This window comes from Carcharodon carcharias, chromosome 17 (genome assembly GCF_017639515.1).
Source record: "Carcharodon carcharias isolate sCarCar2 chromosome 17, sCarCar2.pri, whole genome shotgun sequence".
NCBI classification, from domain to species: domain Eukaryota; kingdom Metazoa; phylum Chordata; class Chondrichthyes; order Lamniformes; family Lamnidae; genus Carcharodon; species Carcharodon carcharias.
The window spans coordinates 97387930-97403323 of record NC_054483.1 but is presented as its reverse complement, the minus strand read 5'-3'; the positions used below and the strand labels follow the sequence as shown (position 1 = coordinate 97403323).

Here is a 15394-nt window from a genome sequence, read left to right as displayed (position 1 = left end):
GTTGAAGTATGCGAATATTATAACTAGAAATTTCAAATGCTTGATTTTTGGAGGGGGGGTGCGGGGGGTTGGAAAGTGCAGCATTTCTAGAAAATTGGCATCTAATTTTGTCCTTTTCTTTCCTCAGAATGTTTGAACTTAGTTGCAATTTACCAACAGAGAAAGATCTCAAAATTTCACTTTATGATTTTGATTTGTTGACCCGTGATGAAAAGGTGGGAGAGACTATTATTGACCTGGAAAACCGACTTCTCTCACGCTTTGGAGCTTGTTCTGGGTTGCCTCAATCATACTGTCTGTAAGTATACAGATATCAAATGTAAATTTGTAGAGTTACCTCCCTGATTTTTGCACTTTTATCTGTTCACTCCTCTTCCAGAAATGTGGGTCCAAGCAGTCCTCTGGGTTCAGGTATGAAGCCTTCTGTTGGCTATGCTCATGAGCAGACATTTGTGTGAAATATCAGTTTTTCCTTTGCCCATATTATATATGTATAACTCTTCCAGCAAAGATTGTTGGACAATTATTGAGAACAAGCACCTTGGTGGAACTTTTTGTTGGCTACGTCTATTTAACTGCAACTACAAATTGTTATTTTTAACCTTTCATTGGCCAGCTGTTCAAAAATGTAATTCATTGCATGAAGTGGTTTAAGAGGTTTTGACATGACCCCTTATTCTTAATTAGATTTTTTTCCCCTTTTTCTGTGTAGCTGATTTGGGCCTGACTAACTTAATTGGCTTGTTTCAACAGTTCTGGAGTAAATGCATGGCGTGACCAGCTCAAGCCATCCCAGCTGTTACAGACTTTAGCTAAGATGAAAGGCCTTTCTCCACCTGTCATCTCTAGCAGCAGGCTCTCCTACAATGGTCAGGAATATGTACTCAGTGAAATTGGTAAGTACTTCATGTCATTCTGTACAGAGCAGTAATAGACACAAACTACATGGGTTGGGGCAAGGATTCTGGGATGGATCTAATTTTTCCAAAATTACTATAGTTTGAATTGTTTAACTATTCCAAGTGAACATTTCTTGCAGTTTTTGTCTGTTTGAGCAGAAGATTTTTTTGAATGGAGGTTAAAAATTGCTGTTTGAAATTGTTTGAACCACTTTAACCCCCAGTGTAGTAATAAACCGTACAACTCGAGAGTTTCTGGTTAGGAACCTGATCTCAACAGAGAATGAGGATGTACCTCAGCAGAGTTAGCTAGTTGCAGCAGGTAGTAAAGATGTTTAAAATTGCTCTGGGGAAGGTTAAAACCAAACTGTTCTTGATGGTTATCCAGTGACCCCAGCAGGGAGGTGCACGGGTACAGATGTCTTGTCAGAACAATTTTGGGTTGTGCTGTAATGCTCCCCCTCCTCGCCCCCATCAAATTGGCCGCCAGCACTTGGGGCTACCGGCTAATGAAACTGCACTTCAGCAGGAGCTGCAATTTTTTAAGGATACAAGGAGAGGAGAAAACTCACCAGCTGAAAGCAGCTCCTCAAGCTAATGCATTTAACAGATTGCTCACACTTTATTGGGTTCATTGGATAATAAATATCGCAAAGTTCTTGACATGTCAAGGTGATAGCTGCAGCTTTGTGCTTTTAAACCATACTGAATTCCAGTAGCTGCTTTCCACAAATGTGGGAGAATAAATTGTGACGCTGTGGAGGAGTGGGAAAACTCCGTTCAGGGGCCTCTTGTAGACTGAAGGTGCATGAGAGTTGGGTTATATTCACGGCAGTGTAACAGCTTGGATAGCAGAGACTGTGGCAATGACCAGTTTTAAGCTGAAAGGGGAATTGAAACCAGAGGTGCCTTCAGCTGGAGCCCAGCAACATTACCAAATTCTTGGAATAATCAGCAAATCTATCAGATATTGCCTCATGTGCTGCATGGATCTGAAACCTTCGGGTACTGACTTGGTAAAATCCAGTGATTCCTCAATTCTTAGGCAATAGCTTTTTTTATAAAGGGTGGAATGGACTGCCTTCTTGAATATAAGGATGAGGACTAAATAGCTTGAGGCTTTGGAAGCAGAATATGAACTGAGTTAAAATGGTGGTTAGTTTTGCTTAATCTTGAAAATTACTGTGATGGTTCTTGTGGGCAAGTGTATTGCCTGATGTTTCATTAGTTTACACACTCTGCCACCATGCAATAATCCGGAGAGTGTCTGCACTGTCTCTATGATGGTGGGCACAGCCACTGGAAAGCATGAAGGGTGGTGATTCGTATCATGAATTGCACACCTCAAAGTGGAGATGATTATTCCGATCCATTGGGAACACAGATTTAGTACCCTGTCCTCATCACAGCAAACCAGGGGTTCATGCTTTTTTAAATGATTTTAGTGAGAAGTTTTACTTCCAAGTGCAATATAAACTTTCTGCCAGGGTCAAAATAATAATGGGCTATAAAACTACTGTTGGAGAAATTGCAGATGAACGTATAATGTCTTCACATGACAATCCTGTGTTTAAGTGGCAAGTAACATTCATGCTACACAAGTGCCAGTCAATTACCATCTCCAAAGAAAGAGAATCTAACCATCTCCTCTTGACATTGATTACCATAGCTGAATCCCCCATTATCAACATCCTGGGGGTTACCGTTGACTGGAAACTGAACTGGGCCAGCAATGTAAATACTGTGGCTACAAGAGCAGGTCAGAGGCTAGGAATACTATGGAGAGTAACTCGTCCTCTGACTCCCCAAAGCCTGTCCATCATCTACAAGGCACAAGTCAGGAGTGTGATGGAATACTCTCCCCTTTCCTGGATGAGTGCAATTCTAACAACAATCAAGAGGCTTGACACCATCCAGGACAAAGCTCATTTGATTGGCACCCCAACCAATGCCTTAAACATGAATTCCCCCCACCACCAGCACACAGTGGCAGCGGTGTATACCATCTACGAGATGCACTGCAGCAACTGTCAAGAGTCCTTCGACAGCTCCTTGTAAACCCACAACCTTGACCAACAAGAAGGACAAGGGCAGCGGATACATGGGAATGCCATCACCTGCAAGTTCTCCTCCAAGTCACACAAGATCCTGGCTTGGAAATATATCACCGTTCCTTCACTGTTACTGGGTCAAAATTCTGGAACTTCCTCCGTAAAAGCACTGTGGGTGCACCTACACCACACTGTTGGGGAGGGAGTGGTTCAAGAAGGTGGCTTACCTATACCTTCTCAAGGGGAAATTAGGGATGGGTAATAAATGTTGGACTAGCTAATGACACTCACATCTCATGAAAGAATTTTTAAAAATCCATGAATTTTATTGCTACCGGCGCAACAAGAATTGAAGTTCCTGTGTTTTAAATAACATGCTTAAAATGCATTGCAAGGTTGATCAGCATTTGGAGAAAAAGACAGATTAATGTTTAGGTGTGACCCTATGCCTTGGAGTTAGAGTTGAGGGCATGCTGCACTGATGGAGGTGTAGATGAGACATTGAACTGATCTCTCCAAGTAGGCCTAAGGAATCCCATGGCACTATTGAAGAGTAATGGATTTGCCCTGGTGACTCAGTCAACATATAAGCTGTTTGGGGATATTGCTTCAGGTATATCTGGCTATTTAACTCACTGCTGTTCAAATTGGCTGCCATATTTACCTATAATATAACAGTGACTGCTTGGAAAGTACTTAATTGCTTGTACGATAGGATGTCATGATGGGTGCTTTCTAAATGCAGGTTCTTTCTAATACTAAAGTCCTGAAAAAGTACTTTTATTTTCATATTGCAAATATATTTGATTTGGAAGTCAGAATTATGGTGGGCTATGGATGCCAGATAATGACCTAGCTGGTGCCCAAAGTCACAACATCTGTGCTCTGGGGAAGGAAGGGAGAAAGGAGAGGTTTATCTCCAGAAACCTCTCCAACACATACCCTCTAATTTATAAATCTACTACTGCTGCAAACTGTGATTTCTCTTGCAATAAAGTGACTGTATATATGAACCTTTCTCTCACTGCACTTTAATGTGACTCATGTTTTCATGTTTACTGAGGCCTATTTGGTCAGCTTTAGCTGGTTTTCTAGGCTGATGTGTGCAATGTAGATTGAAGCTATGATGATGCAGATTTCTTACTAGTTGTAGCAAAATCCCCAATGCATTCTTTATTTGCTGGTTTAATTTTCAACAAATAGTGACTGAGGAATTTGTTCCTTTTTTGGTAATTTCGGCAGGATAGGGTTTCTAACTCTGGTCATAATTCCTGGAGGAATGATTGCCCAGCCTCCAACCACAATCCACCATTGGCCACTTGATAGGACTCAAACAGGAATAAAATATGATTGTTTCTCAAGCCATTGAAGCTAATTAATAAGTCTGACCCTTATTCATTTGGTGCAATGTGTGGAGAAGAAAAAGTACAAGAGATGGGGTCATAAATTTCAAAGTTAGAAACCCAAGTTTTCCTAGAACAGGACATCCTCATGGCACAAAGCCTTCCCATGCCTGTCAGGAAGTCATTGAGCTCTCCATTACTTGATTGGATGATTCTTGCCTATTAATCGAACAACCTTTATCCCGTCTCTAATATTTTTATAATTAATCACCAAGTGTTCAAAAGTGAAAAAACACCTTTTATATTTATATATTTTTTTTCCCCAGGATTGTTGGAAGCAGTAACAAAAACAGAATTACCTGGAAAAACTCAGCAGGTCTGGCAGCATCGGCGGAGAAGAAAAGAGTTGACGTTTCGAGTCCTCATGACCCTTCGACAGAACTGTCGAAGGGTCATGAGGACTCGAAACGTCAACTCTTTTCTTCTCCGCCGATGCTGCCAGACCTGCTGAGTTTTTCCAGGTAATTCTGTTTTTGTTTTGGATTTCCAGCATCCGCAGTTTTTTTGTTTTTATATTATTATTGTTGGAAGCAGTACCTGGCGGGTTAATATTTCATTCCAATCCCAGAGATTGGCAACACTACAGCACACTGGCTACCATTTTGTTTTTGTGGGGAGGCGGGGGTGGGTGGTTGTGTGCGGGTGGCGGGTAGATCACGTTCCTGAAAGGCACAGGGTCACGACCCATGGAGAAAACAATGAAATCTAATTACTGAATCTTTTGTTTATAAAGCAGCTGAGTTAAAATGAATAGGAAGCTGGGCTCTGTTTCTGGGGAAACTTCCTGCAAATTGTGCTTTAGCCAAGCTGATCTATAAGTGCTTGCTTTGAAGGGGACCACATCTTGTCAGTAACTTGTTTGCACTCGAGGACAGGGATCATTATCACTGGTGGCAAATGCTACCAGCATTGCCAATGATATCCAGTCCTTTTACCTTTTGTAGTGTTTTTTAAGTAGACGGATACCGGTGTACATTGGAATAGGATGCAGTGCTACAGCAATAAAAACATGTCAGTGAACTATAATTTACCCACTTGCTTCTCTATGAACTTTTGCTCGCTAGGTGACCTGATGTTATCTGCTGCCTTTGCACTCTTGAAAGCCCCTTCTGGTTGTAATTAGACCATTGGAGGGATATCAATTCAATATATCACAAATGGTTTGTTTGGCAGAAATGACAGGAGTCTTGCTAGCTTAGGTACCCAGGTCTTGCAGCAAACTGACAAAGACTGAAAATGATCTGGACTCTCCAGGGTCATCATACTGGCTCTTTTGACTTCAGGTTTTCAAGTTAATGCAGTAGATGAAACACAAATGGAAGTGATTGTAGAAAGTTGAGCCAACTACCAAACTGCTAGATTTTGTTGAAACACTTTTATTATACGCATTGGAAATATCTTCAAATGGATCTCTACCTATATACCTAGGCCCTAAGTTTCGTTCTATAGTCAAGCTTCTCAAACTTTTTTTTTGTTGTGCCTTCAAAAATAAATCACTTCGTAGGTTAATATGTACATTCTGGTGTTGTCAGGCCCTGACATCTTCTAGCATTAGGCATGTGTCATTTTAAACTGTCAGTGCTTCCATTTAATGTTGCAGCATATTCACCAAGTGTACTGATAATGTAAATCTTTACAATGTTTGAATTCAGCCCTGCTATGTAGCAACAGAGTAAATGGGCTGTTACAAATGGGCACTAAGTAATATCAGTTAACTGTAGAAATCTAGATCAGAATTGAGTATTTCTTGCTGAATCCGCTCCGTATTTGAGTCGAATAACCAACTACAAAATTGAAACTGCATTAAATTGGAAACTTATGTTTTAAGTAATGCCCTATTCTATTGCCTTGAATCCTACTTTCCCCCAGTTTCTGACTAATCCCAAGCATATGGTTGGATGCCTTTGAATGCAAGAGATTGACATGTCACTATCTGGGAGTGAGATCTTGTCCTTTTCAAAAAGTATTCATCTCTACTTTAAAACATTCATTTATATTTAGGATCTGAACAATTACTTAAAATTCAACGTTCCTTTTGAGAGAAGAGTCACTTAATATGACACACACAGCAATCAAATATGCTCTTCTGTTTCTCAAGCCATTGTAGTATCAGGTTAATTAGCCACCAAGTCTGGCCCTTGTTCATTTTATGGAATGTGGTAAGATGATGTACATGTTCAATGATATTTGCCCGTGGGAGCAAAAGGCTCTGTATTTTGTGATTTTTAACCCAAACAAACTTGACACAGCTGTTTTAATTGAATTGTTTTCTGTTCTAGTACAGCCAACAAAGTATCTTAGAATTAATAGTTAAATTTTTAATCCATTTGACCTAGATTACTATGTGCCAGTATTTAAAAAGGTCAACTTTAAAACCAGTCCAGTGTAAAGTGCTTAAATAGTGGCTGTCCACCCTGTCTACTCTTCCCATTCCACCACACCCACAATACCACTAAATAGTTCAAAATAAGATCCACAACATGCTGCTTTTAAATGGGTGACAGGCACAAATAAGGGCCAACGATCCATTAGAACCATTACAACTATGTTTATAGCACCATTTCAATTGGCAACACAATCACATTTTATTAACATTTAAGTTCAGCTGGTGCAGAATTTCAAACCACCAGTGAGCATTGCTGGTCACGTCATACAATCTCGTTCCTTATGCAACTAGTTTTGAAGTCTTTTTATATGCAGTTGAAGAAGAAGCTTTTCTGAAGGACACCTGCCCCTTCTTGATTGCTTCACTGTGTGGTCACCACATGACCTGCTCAATCAGTTTACCTATGACAAGGAAATTGGATCACATCAGAGTCTGAACTGGAAATAACAATTTAGCAGCAAGCGTATTAATGTTTTAGAAGTGATCCTGGGAGTATTTACTGTCTGGTAAATGGGAGTTTGTAATTTTCTGTCAATTTTGTCACTGCTATATGTAAAGTGATAACCCACAAAGTATTGCTGATTATCATGCTATGTCTTCCAGATATCCCTTACTATTAAGAATGGTTAGCATTGACAGCAGAATACGTACTCTGTTTAACTTGCTATCATTAAAACCTTCTAAATTTTGTATGCTGTTGATATTACCAAATCTATTTGGGATCATGCCGTAGATTGATGTGGTATTTATCTGTTGAAATCCCTCTTATTCTTCAGGTGGTTTAGTAATTGTGCAGATCCTTGTTTGTGTTGAATTGTCCTTTTTTACTGCAAACCAATTTCACAATGTGCAGCCGTTCTGAAATTCTAAAGGCGACTAACATTACAGCAGCACTGTGAATCTTGTGCACATGCAGTTGGTGCAAAGTGATTTGTGAATGTGCTGTTCAGGTTGGGCCTTCTCCATCCAAAAGCCTGCCTGCAAACACTGGCCTGCCAACTAAATTTGGTTATTTTTGCTGTTGTTTTTGATCAGAATCCTGCTTCGCTGAGTGCGAATATGGGGTCTTTTATATTATGATTTCCCCAGGTGGTCATGCCATCGGAGACATCACTGTGTAGTGTTTTGAAAAAAAAATTAAGTTGCCTTATGCGTTTGTAGGGAATCCTGACACCTGGGAGTCTCATTTGAGAAAACTTCAATTAAAATTTGTCACTGCATACAAAATTTACCTGAAAGCAGGGATTCCAAACGTCTACTGGGACAGAGAGCAATTCACCTGAGGTCCCGTGGTGCTTCCTTTGCAGTGATTTTTCTGCAGAATTTCACAGGCTGCCCTCCAGTGCAGGTTTGCACTCTTAAGCAAATGTTTCTTTTTTGGCTTATTTAAAAAGAAAATGGTTGTTTCAAGTTCACCACATTATTTGATGGTGGAATAAGAAATTGACCTAATTTAAACTCTAGGCAGCTCAGCTTGTTTCAATGTCTGGGTCCAGACAGTAGGATTTCTAGCTTTGCTTTTTGCAGTGCACCTTTAGTTTTCCACCTGAGGATGATCCCAAGAGCACTTGGGGTTACATCAATTCAAAGTGACATCTCTAATTGTAGAGGTTTCCTTTTCAGATTAGAGGCATCATCCTTGGGTCAGCAGTAGCACTCTCTCCTTTTGAGTCAGATGGTCATGGGATCAAGCCCCACTCTAGACACAGAAGCTTGCAATCTAGGCTGACACTTCAGTGCAGCACTGTCAGAGGCTCTGTCTTTCAGATGAGATGTTAAAGCGAGTATCCATCTGCCCTTTCAAGTGGGCATGAAAAGTCAGGTGGGGTATGACACAAGTACCTTTTTTTTCTTTTAATCAATTAAGGATATTGCAGTTAACCATAAAGTAGTAATTGGAAATGCACTTATTGTTCAGAATTGGCCTTGGATGCCCTAAATTTTGGGTCCGTCCACATCTTAAAATGTGTTCCTGTCATTTATAAATTTCCCTAAGGATGGGGTAAGGATCTCTCGCATCTTAGTATTGTTCTTGTCCAACAATTAATGTTTTTACATTTTTTAATGTGGCACAAGCATGAGCAGTTTAGCTAGAATTTACTGATTTAGTTTACAAGGGAGGGTGAAGATGTTCAAACTGTTACTTTGATGGCTTTGCTTGCCCTAAAGTGCCAAATGTATCTGCAACTCAACTGACTCTGGGGGTATTTAAACAAAGATTAAATTGATGTTCTTCCAACTGCTAAAAATGATGAGATTCGCATTGAAATCCTATATTTTTTTTTAAAAAACCACAAATGTTTTAAGCACCTGAGGGCTTAAAGCTTCCTTCTCCAATTACTGTTTTGCTAGCTTTAGTGCTTCTGTAACTGGAAACTTCAAGTGTGGACCAAAGGGTGTTGAAGGTGGGTTGATCAGAACTCATATATTTAACCCATCAGTACACAGACCAATAATCTGGCATTAGACAGCTTGAACCTGGGAATAGAAGTGAGCCTTTGAACTATCCACTGGTACATTAGAGGCAGCACTGCTGCTGATGGGAGTCAAAATTGTACAAGCAAAACAATGTGAAGCAAACCAGCAGCAATCTCAAACCTAATTTTGTCAAGGAGATTTAATGATTCCAAGAAAGTATGTAATTAAAGGAGAGAACTGGAGTTTTAAATGAAACAAAGTAATTTCTTCCTGAGCTGATGATTTAATGGGAGACTTGCAGAGAATTTAAATAAGTACACTACATCAGCGCTCCGACATGGAGCTTTGAAAGTGCAGAATTTATGTTGGTTAATGTTTCTATATTCATATGCTTAGGAGTCATTACAATCAGTCTTTGTTTGTACTAAAGTTGGCAGGCCAGACACATTACATTTGGGCAAGGGTAAATTTTGAGGTCATTTGACGTAGTATCACTCTTGCTATAATTCTGTCAAAGCGGTATAGTCAGCTTCTGCAGTGCAATTTGCTCCCAACTTCAATTGTTGTTTATCTCCAGACTATGTTTGAATAGTTGTAGTAGCAAGGAGGAAGTTTTTACTCTTTAATTCAAGGTCAATTTATAGTGAACCATGGTATTTAGTCACAGGAACAGCTGCTGCTTTTATAAGCAGGAAGGGTTCACTAACAGTTCAGGGTAATACAATAATAATTTCAGGAACAACACAACTTCTATTCATTGCCTTATTTTGATATGTGCTTGAAACATTTTGACATTTGGGTAACTGAAACCCGAATCACACAATCGGACTCAACATTGAGTCTGCTCTGAATTTTTTACAGTTCAGTTGAGATTCTGTTCTCCCAACTATTACACCTAACTAAACCGTGTGCAGAAATTTTGTATTTGTTTTGGAACAGGCACCAGTGCAAGAATCCTGACTCTTGTATAAAATACAAACCTGTTCTTTTGAGCACTCTGTGGCTTTGCCTGCTAGAGGAGTAAATAAAATTCTGTAATGCAGGAGATTCGTGGTTGGTGCTGAATTCAACAGGGCTGGTAGTTTGGATGCTAAAATTAGCCTCCACACAGTTTATTGGCTACTAATCAAGAACAGAGCTCTGGCTATTCTCTTCTGCCCTCAGTTCCCCCTCCCCCTCCCTCTCCCCTTCCCTCCCACCCCACCAAAAAGGTGTCCTCTGCTGTTAGATCAGATTTCTGCAGTGATGCTCCTGCAGTCAACTAATGTGAGAGCACTGTCTCCCAACTTTGTGCAGGCATCTTTTGCCTGTGAAAACAAAACCGAGCAAGTAGTCTGTGCCTTTTGAGGGGTAGAGGGAAAAAGATGAGTTTTTGATGACTTCTGTTAAATTCAAGTTTGAACTGTTCACTGCTTCATGACGATGCCTTCTGTTCTATTCCATACACCTCGATGTCTCTTGTAAACTGATAATTAAAATAACACTCTTTTCTCCATTAAAATCAGTTAATGTCCTTCAGCTTATCACATGATCAAACTCAAAAGATCTGTATTTTGTCATGAAAGCTTGGAATCCTCACTGACAGAAACTGATAATCACTCAAAACTAGTCTAGAAGTCCCATTTCACAGTGCAACAGTTTCAATACCACATTTATACATGTTCTAAAGTGTAGCCTGTTATATAGGTACTTATGCCAGGCAGTCCATCAATGATATCCTTCAGACTGTCGTGCTGTTTTCAGGGGGCATTGGTTGATGGAAAATTGTTAGAGGATAATGAAGAAAACTGCCTGTTCATCTCCAAAAATTTCCCTCCTTGGAAGGCAGAAAATCTGGCAGTTGGGACCTACACTTAAATGCATTAATCAAAGGGGGAATATTCAAGAAATAAGCCTTGGTACAGGACCAAAGTGCTGTGTGTTTATAATTAGAATTTCAGTGGGTTTCTTGAGTTTGGATTTTTAATGAAGTTTTAATTTAAAATTTGAGTTTTTTTAATTAGAATTGTTAAAAGTTGGGGAATCACATGAAAGCATGAAAAACATTAGCATGGTGGGAAGTGGGAATTTAAATTGTATTTAAGAGTTTTCAATTATGAACTTTACTTTTTGCGAAGAATACATCAATGCTTAATATTACATGCAGTATTCTACGATGCTAATGAATAATTTTTTAAACGCATTCGACTTTTTGCTCAGCTTGCCCAATACGTGCATAACCAGCATACGAGATTGTTGAATTTGAACATAAGTTGTGTTCAGCACAACTGTTCCGCAGTCTTTTGTGCTAGTTTTAAAAACACTGCACTAGATGCAGGCCCAAACGCCAAGGTGAATTAAACACATTGGGCGTTCTTGCAAACTATGCTCATTTGCAGACCTTCATGGAGGCTCTAAATATCGAACTGGATTTGTTTGGATGCAAGATTACTAACAGGTACATTTTGAAAGGATTTGAATGCATTTTAAGTTTACTACTATATTTCAGTCCAATTGGAAAATAGTTTTCATTTTTTTAAGTCGTTTTCAGTTTGACAATGATTTAAAATGCTTTTTTGTGATAATAGCATTTTCAAATGTATTGATCACATTTTACAGAGTTGCTATTAAACGTCAGTTTAAATCTTTAATTTAGAACAGTTATTACCCAATTACTGGTACATGGCAGATTTTGATTTTGGCACCATGCAAATAAGCAGGAATTTTTGAGGGATGTAGTGAAGGGAAGAAACATTTTTTAAATTGAGCACAATTGGCACCTGAATGCCAATTATGTCCAATGCAGAAGCTCTACCCCTTGATTATTTTGAACACCTTGATTTGTAGGACTTCTGACCACCTTCCTCTTGCTAGTCCATATTTGCACTGTCCACTAGACATTACTTTCAGTGAAAGCATAGTCATGACCAACTGTTCAAACCTCAAGGGTGAGAAGGCTCTTTGTCAAAGAAGCAAAGGTGCTTCAGTGATTGCTCTGCACTTCAATGTTAGTTTTCACTTTAAAGTACATATTAGTATTTTGCATTCTGAGCCAACCGTTTCTTTTTTTAGCCAATTTAATCCCCCCCTCTTGGAGGGGGCTTGGTGAGGGGGTGTTGGAGAAAAGGGCAGTTGACGTACTTAGCTAACCAATAACCCTTTTAATACTATCTAAGTAATAGCACTAGTTTAACCTATTCATTTGGTGTAATCAACAATTGGGCATAAATGATTTGTCGATGGTACTAGCATTAAATTTTGAAATTGGAAAGGGCCGCTTCTGCCTTTGGTGTTGTGACACTTCATAGATCATAAACAAATGATTTTTATTTTGAAGTGATGTCATTCAAAGCTTGCCTGGATAGATGAAGTGTGAAAAATGAAAATGCTACATTCTGTTCTAAATAAAGCTAAGCAACAAAACTGCCTTCCATGGCATTGATAGGAATGCCTAGTGGGGAAAAGGACTTAATGTTTGCAGCTTTGCACCATTTTAAAACCCACTTAACGCTTGAATTATTTGACCTAATTTATAGTGCTCAGAAATGGATTTTAACATACTGATGCTTGTTGAAAATATATATTCCACAACTTTAATAAAACTATTGCAAAGGAGCCTTTTGCTGCCAAAGTCTTCCTCTGGCTTGCTGCAACCTGATCCTATGTCTGCCTTTTGACGCTACACTCATTCTTTCTTTTGGCAGGTTTTATCTTTGTGTACTGTATATGCAAAATTATCTTGAAATACATGACCTACTGCAACACAATAACAGTTTAAAGGTGAAATTAAGGACAGATTAGTGATTTCGTTGCCTGTGTATTAACTGCCAGATAAGGTCTGTCGAAAGTGGTTGCAACATAGCAGTGGTGTAATGTCATAAGGGATTTGGTAAATACTTGGTAGTTTTTCCAAAACTGGACACTCAATTTCAAGCAGGCAATTGAAGAAAGCCAAGTTAACTTCTCGCTATGGACATTAACCTGATCTGCTCATATCTTTGCATCGTTGACCCATCAGTTAGTTTTACACCAGGTGTGTTTTGATCATTTTCAGGACTGATTCTGTAAAAAATTCAACAGTCATACTGTGATTTTTGAAAGTCAGTAACCTTCTTACATTTTTGTTACTATATTTAAAAGTCTAAAATGTCCGCTTTTAAATTGGAATTCTTCACCAAACCTTCTGTCGTGTTTTTTTTATGGACCCCCTTTCCCTAAAGATAGTGTAATTCCACTGTATATCCTCTAGTATCTTCCATAGGTTCATGATATGCAAATCTGTATAGTGATAGCTCCGTGCTCTTTTATTTTGGGAGGCGTCACAGCTGAACCTGATCCTTTGGTAACTAAATACCTTCACTTACTAGTAGGAGTCTCTTTGCCAAAAAAGCAGAGATACTTTAGTGGTAGTTCTGCAGCTCAATCTGTTAGTTGCACTTTACATATGAGTGTTTTGCATTCTGAACTGACAGTTTCTTTTCTAGCCAATTCAATTTGCCCCTCAGAGGGGGTTTTTGGAGAGAAGAGCAGATTGACATACTTAGCTAACCAATACCGCTTTTGATTCTTTCCCAGTAATGGTACTGGACTAACCTTTTCACTTACTCTAATCAACAACTGGACAAAAATGACTTGTCAATGGCACTAGCTCAAATTTTAGAATTGGAGAGGGTCACTTGTGACATGGCAAAGCAACTGTGATCAATTTTCAATCCCACTCTCTGTTCAGTTCACTGGCAACAGAACCAACATCAAGCAGCCCTATCAATTACACCTGGTTGAAATCATCCACCTATAAACTGTTAAATAATGGTCAACTTTACTTTTATGACCCATGTGCCTTGGTAGCCCCTAAGCTATGGAAGTGGCTGAGGAATCCAAATGCATGGGAGGGAAGGAAGCAAGTTCATAACAGAAAACCTCTCTTCCCAGGTCCACTTGAAGTGGGACTCCAGTGAGTTTGTCCCAGTCGTATCCAGGGATCAAGAAAAATCTCCTTAACCACTGCACAGATTGAGCACACTGCATCAAATCTGCTTTTTTTTATGGTGCATGGCCTAGATAAAATGGCTGCCCTGCGCATTTGTATGAAATTACAATGTTAGTCTAGGTAGCACTCAAAATCTGTAGCTTCGAGTCCCATTACTTTTTTTCTGAAGGAGATGTTAAACTGGGGCTCATCCTGAGTGTAAAATATCCCATGACAATATTAAGAGCATGGGAGTTTTGTTTTGGTATCCTGGCCAGCATTTATGCCTCAATCAACTTCAATGAACTGTTTATTTGGCTATTCCTTTCATTACATTTTTTTTGCTGTGCAATGAGGTGAAACTGATTGCCCTTCACATCAATGCGATACTTGACTGAATGTGACACAAGGATCCTTAGCACATTTGGAGTCAATGGGAATCGGGGAAAACTTCTCCACTGGCTGTAGTCAACTAGCACAAAAGAAGATGGTTGTGATTGTTGGGGGCCAATCATCTTGGCCTCAGAAAATCACTGCACGAGTTCCTCAGGATAGTGTCTTAAACTACATCCTCAATGACTTTCCCTGTGTCATAACATCAGAAGTGGGGATGTTTGCTGATTGAAGTGTTCAGCACCATTGGCAACTCCTTGGATACTGAAACAGTCCATGTCCACTGCATTTGGGCCTGGATAACAAGTGGCAAATAACATTCGCACCACACAAGTGCCAGGGAATGACCATCTCCAACAAGAGAGAATCTAACCATCTCCCATTGACACTCAATGGTATTACCATCACTGAATCCCCCACTATCTACATCCTGGGGGTTACCATTGGCCAGAAACTGAACTGGACTAGCCGTGTACTGTGGCTACAAGAGCAGGTCAGAGGTTGGGAATTGTTTTGAGTAACTCTCCTGACTTGCAAAAAGCCTGCCCTGCATCTACAAGGCAGAAGTCAGGAGTGTGATGGAATACTCTCCACTTGCCTGGATGACTGCAGCTCCACAATACTCATGAAGCTTGATGCCACCCAGGACACAGCAGCCTGATTGGCACCCCATCCACCACCTTAAACATTAATTCCCTTCAGTACTGATGCACAGTGGCAACTTTGTGTATCATCTACAAGATACACTGCAGCAGCTCAACAAACCTCCTTTTGATAGTTCCTTCCAAACCAGTGACCCACCTAGAAGAACAAGGACAGCAGAGACAGTGGAATGCAATGACCTGCACCTTCCTCTCTAAACCACATATCATCCTGACTTCACTCGCTGGGTCAAA

The 15394-nt window shown here is 39.7% G+C and overlaps 1 protein-coding gene across 5 annotated transcripts in view; it reads left to right on the top strand.

The window, feature by feature from the left end:
• The window catches only part of myofl (myoferlin like), a 232813-nt gene that overhangs the window by 142210 nt on the left and 75209 nt on the right, over positions 1 to 15394 (top strand). For all 5 annotated transcript variants that reach the window (XM_041209164.1, XM_041209167.1, XM_041209166.1 and 2 more), the window contains 2 exons: positions 128 to 298; positions 754 to 896. In XM_041209164.1, the coding sequence (XP_041065098.1) occupies positions 128 to 298; positions 754 to 896 (314 nt within the window). The remainder of the gene's footprint in view (positions 1 to 127; positions 299 to 753; positions 897 to 15394) is intronic.